The sequence below is a fragment of the Pygoscelis adeliae genome, unplaced genomic scaffold (assembly GCF_000699105.1).
Source record: "Pygoscelis adeliae isolate BGI_AS28 unplaced genomic scaffold, ASM69910v1 Scaffold101, whole genome shotgun sequence".
In the NCBI taxonomy this organism is placed as follows: Eukaryota; Metazoa; Chordata; class Aves; order Sphenisciformes; family Spheniscidae; genus Pygoscelis; species Pygoscelis adeliae.
In genome coordinates this window covers 5719156-5729724 of record NW_008824238.1, presented here as the reverse complement: position 1 = coordinate 5729724, position 10569 = coordinate 5719156, and the positions used below count along the sequence as shown (strand labels likewise).

The 10569-nt window shown below is 40.2% G+C and overlaps 1 protein-coding gene across 1 annotated transcript in view; it reads left to right on the top strand.

Annotated features, from left to right (window-relative positions):
* The window catches only part of RDH10 (retinol dehydrogenase 10 (all-trans)), a 25228-nt gene extending 14744 nt beyond the window's left edge, over nucleotides 1-10484 (top strand). The window contains exons 3-6 of the mRNA XM_009335069.1: nucleotides 6012-6110; nucleotides 7507-7652; nucleotides 8010-8141; nucleotides 10067-10484. Coding sequence (XP_009333344.1) covers nucleotides 6012-6110; nucleotides 7507-7652; nucleotides 8010-8141; nucleotides 10067-10190 — 501 coding nt within the window. The 3' untranslated portion in view covers nucleotides 10191-10484. The remainder of the gene's footprint in view (nucleotides 1-6011; nucleotides 6111-7506; nucleotides 7653-8009; nucleotides 8142-10066) is intronic.
* The last annotated feature ends 85 nt before the right edge of the window (nucleotides 10485-10569 follow it).

Genomic DNA, 10569 nt, shown 5'->3' with positions numbered 1-10569 from the left:
TTAGTGCTACACTACCCAGTTTGGACAAACCTACTTTAGGGCAAGGCTGCCACAGCCTGTCTGCAGAAGAGTTTGAGGTGCTATTTTGTCAGACCTTTGTGCATTCCTTCTCAGTTACTGGAATAGAAAGAGAAATTGGGGCATGTGGAAATCTCTGGATTTTGTTCCATGGTGGATTGAGTGGCCACGTGCTGTCCTGCACAGGAGTAGGAGAACCTGCAGTGTGTCCTGCTGTGGTCTGTGAAGAAGAATGGGAAGAAAAGAAGGCTGAACATCCATGCTGAGGGGGAGAGAGAATATAACGTGTATTTTAGACAACAACCTGGGACAACATTTTCTTGTCACCGGCTTCGTTGCTTCATGATAGTAGTTACAGGATTAGCTAACGCGCATGGCAGCAGTCTTTTACAATCTCTGGTACCTTTAGTTCCCAGAGTCATCTGGATGAGTCCTTGACTAATCGCACCAGTTTTCCTTCTTGGGTGTTGTGGTTTAACCCGGCAGGCAGCTAAACACAGCCGTTCGCTCACTTCCCCCTGCCCAGTGGGATGGGGGAGAGAATTGGAACGGTAAAAGCGAGAAAGCTCATGGGTTGAGATGAAGACAGTTTAATAGGACAGAAAGGGAAGAGAAAATAATAATAATACTAATGATAAAAGAATATACAAAATAAGTGATGCACAATGCAATTTCTCACCACCCGCCAAAGTCCCCGAGCAGCGGTCGCCAGCCCCCAGCCAACTCCCCCCAGTTTATATACTGAGCATGACATCACATGGTATGGAATACCCCTTTGGCCAGTTTGGGTCAGCTGTCCTGGCTCTGCCCCCTCCCAGCTTCTCGCTGGCAGGGCATGAGAAGCTGAAAAGTCCTTGACCTAGTGTAAGCACTGCTTAGCAACAACTAAAACACCAGTGTGTTATCAACATTATTCTCATACTGAATCCAACACACAGCACTGTACCAGCTACTAAGAAGAAAATTAACTCTATCCCAGCTGAAACCAGGACATTGGGTATGGCCAAATAGTGTTTAACATGGAGACAAAACAATACATTTACCCAAATGTTGCACTCATTTACACTGTTATGCAGCTGTCCTGGCTGTCAGGAATAGCTGTGGCTTGGGAGGAAATGTCTTATCTGTTATACCAGTACCCCACTGTTGTGGATAACTATAGCGATGTAAAAACTCACCTGTTTTGATCAGCCCCAGAAAAATAACCATGCTCCATCCTCCTTACCTGAAGGGGATGTATGGAAAATGAGCTATTCCTTTGGCATAAAGGAATTTCTGCATTACAGTAAAGCAGCTTGTTTATGCCGTCAAAATAGTTTAAAAGGGCTGTTGAACATTGATAGAAGGCAGAAAGTATGAAAAAAATTACTGTATTGAAAAATAGAAACTTAAAGGACCTTACGTGTTGGTACCTGCTTTACTTCTTTCTTTGATATAAAGACAACTCTCTAAATACGAGGTAGGACGCACTTTCCACTTTGGTGTGCTTTCTGCATTCGGTATCCATTGTCTTGAGCTGCATACAGCTAACATTGTTTTCTGTGGATGCTTGCTTTCTACTTTACAAATAATTAATCCAATATTTAATTAAAAAAATCACTTTCCCAAACACAGTATTTCTTCATATTCTCATTTGCTGTATTTAGACTAATTTGTCTTGACATTGCAGCTGTGCTGTTCTTTGTGTTGCACAATCTTTTGAGTTTTGTTTCATTAAGAATGGAACTAAAGAATTTGGGGAAGGGGAGGGAAGAAGTGCTAGACTGTTAGAAGTTAATTTGCCGTAAACCAAAATGTTGAGAACAGATTACGAAAGCTATGAAGTGACATGTAAATGCTTGTTCAGTTTCACACTTGTGAGAAATAAGTCATTAAAGCTGCGTGCACATGAAATAGCTGTTTGGTTACAGCTACTGGGAATAGTTTGTTCTTACTGGTATATTCAGAAGCATAGAAGAAAATGCTTAGAAGATTAGGAATTGATCTCTAGGCTCCAAAAAACTTGAAAAGATTAAACTAGCTTGAAAAACTAGCTCTACTCTCTGTTCACAACAGCTTCATATGTTCTACCTATCCTACCTAGCTGCTGTATCTAAACTATACTGCAGGTTAGGAAACGCGTTTGCCCTATACTTTGGGGGTTTTTCATTTTTTCTAAAAAAAAAAGAAAGAAAAAGTTAATTCTGAGTGAAGAGGGTGTTGAACACTGCATTAACTTCCCTGATTCCTCACCCTGATGCATCACAACACAATTCCTTTCATCCACTATATTCTACTTACTGGTTTCTCCTCAGTGTTGAAAAGTGTGTTATGTTTTTCATTAATAAAAGACCCAGCTCTGACTTTAAGTACTTAAATGTTTTGGTTAAATGTCTTCCTCTGCAGCTGTGAGAGGTAAAACTGAAATCTAAAGGATCAAACCAGAAGGCAAATAGTTTGATTAAATCACTTGAGTTGATCTGAATTATTTTGGGGGACTGGTTCATGACCTCTAATGTCATGGACAATACCACATGTCTCGCTTGGTATCTTCTAATACTTTTTTTTATGGAGGATTAGCATGTCCATGCATCACCTCGGAAGACTAATGTGGGCTGTGCTACCTGTTCAGACGAACTCCAGATGGGAAGGCCACCCAGGAGGCATCTTGCCCCTGAAACCGGTCAAACTCTTAACTGGTTTCTCAGCAGCACAAGCAGCACACAGAAGACTTCAGATCTGGTTGGCAGATGTAGCTGAAGCTGAAAAAAACTGGAAACAAGAAACTAGGTTGATCTAGTTCATGTAACAAGCAGAAAAACTGGGGACCAGAGTATGGAGGAAGCTGCTTTGATCAAGGAAGTGGGCTGTGCCAGAAGCTCAGTGAGAATACTGATTTATTTGGGGACTGCTTATACCACGAAAGAGAATAACTTCACTTTGGGATTGTTTTTCCCAGCAAGAGGAGGCTGGGAGGAGCAGTGGGCAAGCCTTTACTCTGAGACTGGAAATGCGTCCCCCCATAGGGTGTGTCTGCCTCTGACAGTGCTTGTTTTCAAGTACTGACTCCCAGCTGTAGCAGATGGCCGGAGGATGGCAGCAACTGAGATGACTTTCTCTGTCATCCATTTAGCTGAGACGTTGATAGTTGACTGCTAAGTTTTGTACGTACGATAGTTGTGCTATCTTTATAGACTGCCTCAGCTTCAGGTTTTAAATGGATTTGTGGGATAATGTCCCATGACAAAGTACAGGGGCCTGCTATGAACAGGCTGTTTCAGAACACTGAGGTCTCGTGCAAAGATTTCCATGAATTGCTAATGGTCTTCAGAGCAGAGTAGCTGTGTTTTTTCCTATGTGGCCGTAAATGGCCTTTTAAGAGATGACTTACGTGAAGTGACTGTAGTTCTGCTTCTGGGAGTTGTTCGATCTGCACTTGAATTGCTGAAGACGTCACCCAAAAGTGTCCTTAACAGGGTTTATTTGTCATATGCCAATTTCCTCTTGAGTGAAAAAGGGTTACTTTAGCCACAAGCTCTGAAAACTCAGTCTTTGTAATCTTTATGCTTTGAAGGAGTGTAGCATGGTTAAGACTGAGGTTTCTGAAATTTACTGCTCTGCAGTTGCTCTGGTTATTTCCCTTGTCTATATATATGCTTGTGAAAATTCTCCGCTTCTTCAGCCATAGATAAATATAGACATTTATGGACATCTAGTTATATAGTTCATCATACTCAAAACAAAACAGTGTTATAGTAAAGCCAATATAAAAGCCAGTGCAACTAAGCTTGGTGCACTTGCCTGTTTATCTCTTGGAAGAAAACAGTGATTCATGCCTTGAAAGTGGTAGGGGAAAAAAAAAAATCTATTACTACTTCTTTCCCTTCTTTCTCTCCCCCAAGACAAACTCCAAGGCAAGTGCCTCTTCATTTCTGTAGTTGTTGTGGTTTTCAGCCAGAGCTTTAGTCTGCATTATCAAGCTTTCTGGCAATGCGGGGTGGCAATCAGTCATTCTGATGTGATGTGGACAGATAACTGAGACAAAAGTGGAAACTGCCGATGGAGCTGACTAATGCTCTGGAGGGGAGTAAATTGTTAGCAGGACTGAGTTGGGAGCATGGATCTCTTACAGGGATGGCGTGGAGGATCAGGGCTAGTGTACACACCATTGGTGTTGGGGTGTGTAAGGCAGGCTGCAGATAAATAACACACTGTAAAACTTCAGTGCTGTCTAAGCAAAGCCTCTTACCTTTTCAGACGGCGCTGCCCTGTGATGACTGGGCTTTGTTGCCATGCAACATGGGAAGAGAGGCTGAAACTTCGTGTGCCTGGCACAGATTAGTTTAACAGAGAACTGAATTCTTGTCCGAGGCTCCATATAAGAGGTTTAGAGATCCCTGCCATGAGGAAAGAAACAAATGCAAGGCAGCTTGCTCTCAGATTATTTTTTATAATTAGCTTTGTTATGCAGTTATGACAGAATTTAGGAGTTGTATGAATCAACAGTAGAAAAGGCAAGGAGTCAGGAGGTCTGTTAATCTTCTATCATCTGCCAGCTGTCCAGTGAAAACACTCTTTTGTGTGGTGTTAGGAGGTCTGGATTAGTCATTTAACACCTGCAGGCAAAAATCTTGTGCAAGAACATGTGAAAATCATTAGAGCAAAACTGTCCTGATGTCTGTGATTGGAAAATGCAGACAGCATAAGAATGGAATTAGATGGATTCAGCTGTAGCTTGCACATCTTTTTAAGAATGCAGCTGACATGACTCAGACCAACAATTAAGCAAGTAGCAAATACTTAAGGGGCATTTGTATGCTCTGAGTTTGTATCCAAATTACATGGGAAGACCAGGTTTCTGGGAGGATTAAGCATTCATGGTACTGAGTGAATTAGAATAATTCTCTGTCATTAATAGATTTATATATTAACTAGGCATGTTTGTGATTAAAAAGCATTGTCTGAAGTTCTTTGGCAATTTAAAAGTGATCTCATATACTACACTGACAACCTAGAAGCTGAAGTAAATCCTAACTACGCATACCATTTTCCTACTTCATTAATTTTTTTAGCATATATGGTGCTCTGCTTAATGCTTATTTAAAAAAGGAAAGTGTTGAGTCAGCTTCAGAAAACAGATATGACAAAAGTAGGTATTCTAGCAGAGGTGATCTTCTAGCAAATGCCTTCAATTTATTGCTTAAAACTTAATTTTTTAAGACTGTTAACTCTGACTTAGGTTTTTAAACAGAAACAAACTCTGTTACAATCAAAGCATAAAAATTGGAGGTTAAAATCAAAGTTTCATCTTGAGACTTGCTTTTGTTTTATTTATTTTGTTTTATTTTGAAATTCTTAAGGAATTGGTAATAGGAATGTATATCTTGTCTTTTCAGTTAGAGCGATGCTTATGGATACTAATAAAGATGGAAAGTAATTTAGACTAGTAGATCTTTACTGTATTTTATATGTAAAAAGTGACATCAGCAAAACCTCTGCCTCCAGTATTTCTTTTAATATAATATGCCCAAGATGATACGTTAATTGGATAAACTAACCATATCTGACTTCCAAAACACGCTGTCAATAATTAGAACTGATAATCGGCACTGGTCTTAACACAGATGTGCTGGATGGCATAATTAAACACTTTCCATTCCTTTTTCTGTCTTAAGAAAAATGTGACTTCCATTTTAGGGTCAAATTATCTCCTTCTGATAACTAGTCTCTTGCAGAAAAATAAACATGTCTGAGTTCAATTGATCCTTTAACCTTGGGATTTCTGGAGATATAATCCTTGCTGCCTTGCTGTCTGAATTCAAAAACAAGCTGTAGATTTTCTGTTGGCATTTTTGACCAACTCAGAAGTTCAAAACCTGTACAGTGATCTTACTTCTAAATTCTTGATAATAAACTGAGATAGAGGTTTTGAACACTTATCACCGATGCAATATGTTCATGATGTGTTTTTTTATTTTGGGTTTTGTTTGTTGTTGTTTTTTTTTTCTTTGTAGACCACTAAAGCATTCCTTCCCAAGATGCTGGAAATGAATCATGGACACATTGTGACAGTTGCAAGTTCCTTGGGATTGTTCAGTACTGCTGGAGTGGAGGTTTGTTAGACTATAATTAACAATAAATTTGGCACTTCTTGCTCAGGATAAGCTTTTTTGTATTATCAGCTAGAGAAAATAAAGTCAAATCTTCAAAGATACTTGGAAGCTATGGTGTTGAGTACCATATCAACACATGGCTCCCTGTGAGTGGGATCTGCAGGACTCGGGCAGCCACCATATTCACCTACTTTGCAGGTGGACTTGCCACTTACAGTGAAAACCTAGGACGGCTAAGGATTTCAGAATGCTAAATGATCTTTGAATTACCTGATAAATTTAGGAACCTTGAAAGGTGCCCACCTACCTACTCCTGTCAAGATCTTCAGTGCTAAGCTTGAAGCCAAAGGCAAGGATTTTCAAAAGTAATGTTTTCTGTTTCCTGGTTCTGTGAGGAAATGGCTGCCAGCCTTCCTTCCAGAATACACGTCTCACCTGCTTTACTAGGCTCCCGGTTATAAGCATTAGGTTGTCTAGTTGCTAGCAGCTGTTTGAGAGCACCGGTTTGTGAGACTTGTTTGGTACATAAAACTAGGTTAGGATTAGAGCCTGTTATCTTGCTTTTTGGGTCATTAGCACAAATGCAAGTGTGAACAAAAAGCATTCCGTTAGTGAAAATGAATTAATTTGTCTAACAGAATAATCGTCATATTACCCCATAAGCTCAGGCTTCTTTGCATATAGGTAACGCGCGATCCAGAACCTTAAACTGCAGTGTTTCATAACAGAAAAGAATGAAGCTGGTGTAACTTAAGGCTTTTTAGAGTATTTACTGTCTTGAGAAAACTACAAATAATTTCCTAGACTGTGGGTGTGACCGCCAGCAGAGATGGACAGGTCCAATGGAAAACTTGAATGCTACTGCTGTCTATGCAATTATTTTTTAGTGTTGCTGAACTTAGTATTTTTATGAGATATACAAGCTATATCCTTTTCTGGAAATTAAATAGTACACTCAAATCTCCATTATATCTTCTGTTGAAACTAACCTTAAAAATAAAGCATTTAAGATTTTTACATCTACGCCCTGCCAACTCTCTAAGCTTTTTCAATTCTGATCCAAGGTAGTATTAGGTATCTCAGTCCTTTGTTGTAACATTTAGTATTAAGCAAAGTGGTAATTGGAGTAACTTGCCATGTGAGCCTGCCTGATTCAAAGACTTGAATCCAAGGTAATATCCTCCTACATTCAGATTTCCTGCTTTCATGATTCTGTGCTAATTGCCTCAAAAGTAAAATGATAAATGAGTTGATGTGATGCTCTATTCAGTGGGTGTCTTTTGTTGTTGCTTTGAAAATCTGTGCAGAATCACCTCAGATATGCTTTGGCTTTGAACGTGATTCATATCTGTCCTTTTTAAGTTGCCTTTTTTTGCCTTGTTCATTGCCAACGCAGGATTATTGCGCCAGCAAATTTGGAGCTGTAGGTTTCCATGAGTCTTTGAGCCATGAATTGAAGGCTGCTGAAAAGGACGGAATCAAAACAACTTTAGTCTGCCCTTATCTTGTAGATACAGGAATGTTCAGAGGGTGCAGGATCAGGTGAGTAAAGTTCTTCTTCTGCCCTGTGTTTGTGGTGTCATAAAAGTACTTGAAGGTAGCTAAACTGCTACCATAAAAATATTAAAATAAGTATTATCTCTGCTTTAATATACGTTAGTGTGATCTGTAATCCTGACTCAGAAAAGGGACTTTCCAATTCAGCGAGTAGCTTCTGTCCTTTTGTACTTAGGCAACACAAGTTTTGAGCTGTAAGTCTTCAAGTGAACAGTGAATACAAAAAAAAATGAAGTCTTTGTCCCTGCTGAGGTATTCCAAAGAAAGTGAGTTAATGAACTCTTGACTGAGGTCTGCGGTCCTTTGTGTATCTTATTAATCTGTCTTAATCAAATATTTCAGAAAAGAAATTGAGCCTTTCCTTCCACCTTTGAAACCAGAATACTGTGTGAAGCAGGCTATGAGAGCTATCCTTACAGACCAGCCAATGATCTGCACACCTCGCCTCATGTATATGGTCACCTTCATGAAAAGGTAAGAACTGAAATGCCAGTGTGTTGGCAGTACAATCCACAGAATACTAGTAAAATACATGAGCATGTCCACTTTCTGGATATAAACACTCTCCCACCCACACAGGCCATAGGTGCTGTTTTGTTAGAATTCATAAGTCTCTTTATTGGCTTGCATGAGCGTAGGTTGCTTGCTTGGGAAGCTCCGTAAGAGATCCTGTGTATTATGCATCCTTGTTTTACCCTTCTGGTATCTTCCATTCTCCTTAGATTCCTATTTTCTTTTCAACAGACTTTTGTTTCCATTGTTTGGGGTCCTCTTTAGGAATGGGGCATGAGGCAGCTTCCAGCAAAGGAACCTCTAGCTGGTTGTCTCTAGAACCAGTGTGTAGGAGGCCCTGCCTGCAGATTCTCTAGGACTTGCACAGATATGGTAGATAAACTGAAAATCTGCACATTCAGAACCAATTTTCGGTCTAAGTTTGGAGGAAGAGCTATTTAAAGGAATTACTTCCTCTGTCCTGTCTAATGCACTACAGGTTTTAGATGGGAACTCTGTTTAATCTGTAACCAGGCTGACATTTCAATGATGCAGGGTAATACAGCAGTTGGCTCAATTCCACTGATGCAACATCACTTGCATTTTAGTTTATAGAGAGCAGCTTCACAGTTGTCTGTGTTTTTTTTTTAAATCTGTAGTGTGTAGGAGGAACCTTTAAAATATAGCATTGTCTTATTTTCCTTCTGCGAGGGATGGTTAAAACTGAGAACCTTGGTGATTTTTGTTCCACTTACAAGGCAGTGGTTCTCCTCTGCCTCAAGTCTCTCGTGGTGGACAGGATCACCAAAGACTAGAGTAGCCTTTAACGCTCACCTCTTTCCTGGAAGAGAGTATGTTTGTGTCTCTTCTGCCAACAAATTGAGGCCACTGTCAGCATCTTTGAGAACTAGCTTCATCAACCAGAAGCTCAGAGGGTGCTTCAGTGCTCTCTGCACAAGCAGTGCCTTATGCAGCAACAGTCACATCAAAGGCCCTTTGGGTTGTCTTGCATTCAACACTTTAGCTTCCAACAGGGAGATCAAAGCTTCTGCATAATCCATGCCCCAGGCAGCAGCTTAGATCAAAGGCCCTCCAGTGGCTACTGCAAAAGCAGTACTACTGGCAGCGAGGACACCTGTACCAGTGACACCTACTTCTCAGTCTTCAGTGGTCATTGCTCCTAAGGGCTAGATTCTGTGCATTGCTTTCCACTGAATAAGTGCCTGCCACTATTTCCAGGGGCTGAGGAAATACCATCTTAGTCCTTCACTAGAGCCCCTGAGTCCTATACTTGAAATAAAAGTAATGTTTTGTGGATGTGGGAAGGAGGGGAGGGTCTGTAGCCAGGTATCCATCACATAGTCACCTCTTGGAATTTTATCTGGAGGGGGAAAAAGGAAATTGCTCTCTACTTCGGACCTTTCTTTTTGAGGATGGATGGTTGAGTTTAGAATATAAGTCAAGGTTGTTAGACATCTGGTGATCAAAGAATGGCATTAACTAACACTAATCCCACATTAAAGAATATCTTAAATGTCTGATGACCTCTGCTGATGTGGCTTTGAGCAGACGCTTTGCTTTTAGTAGGCCTTCGTGATGCCCTTGGCCCCCTTCCCCCCCTTTAAAACAAGCTATCACACTGCTTGTGAAGAAGCAGCAGGAAATCTGGTCTAAGCTGGAGGCATGTGAATAAGTAGCTTCTTCCTCCTTTCTGCTTGCCTGTGTGGTTGGGACTCTAGAATTTCAATTTTCTCTGTAAGTATCCCTGTGAAATAAAAATCCTTTAAGTCTGTTAGGAAGCCTCTCTGATAGCTATTATGTTGCTTTTAAGGAGACCAAGTACATAGTGTAAGCAGAGGTTTTGTTTTATGCTGTCTTCTAACAGTTTTACAACCTCTTTTTCACAGTATTCTGCCCTTTGAAGCAGTTGTATGCATGTACCGGTTTTTGGGAGCAGACAAGTGTATGTACCCTTTCATTGCTCAAAGGAAACAGGCTACAAACAACAATGAAGCAAAAAATGGAATTTAACACTGTTTTGGACGGACTAACATTTAGAGGTGAATACGATAATGTTACATGACTGAATTGCGAAGTGCACTTGCATCTAACAGATGCAAATGTCAACACCTTACTGTGGCATTCTCTTGGGTCCTAAACCTGTGTATTGAACTCTAAAAATCAATGTTTTTTATATACTGTAAATAAAACTGACTAGAGTACTTGGAAAATGTGATAGCTAAGCGAAGTGAATTTACAATGTAGCTGCCACCATTGTCCTTTAGAATATCACTGTATGTACAGTAAACTAGTTGTACTACTTCCTGTAGGGATGCACTGTGTGATATCTCTTCCTCAGCCTGCCAAGGTTTATAAGAGCTGTCTCCAACTAGAAGATGCAATGTTTCAG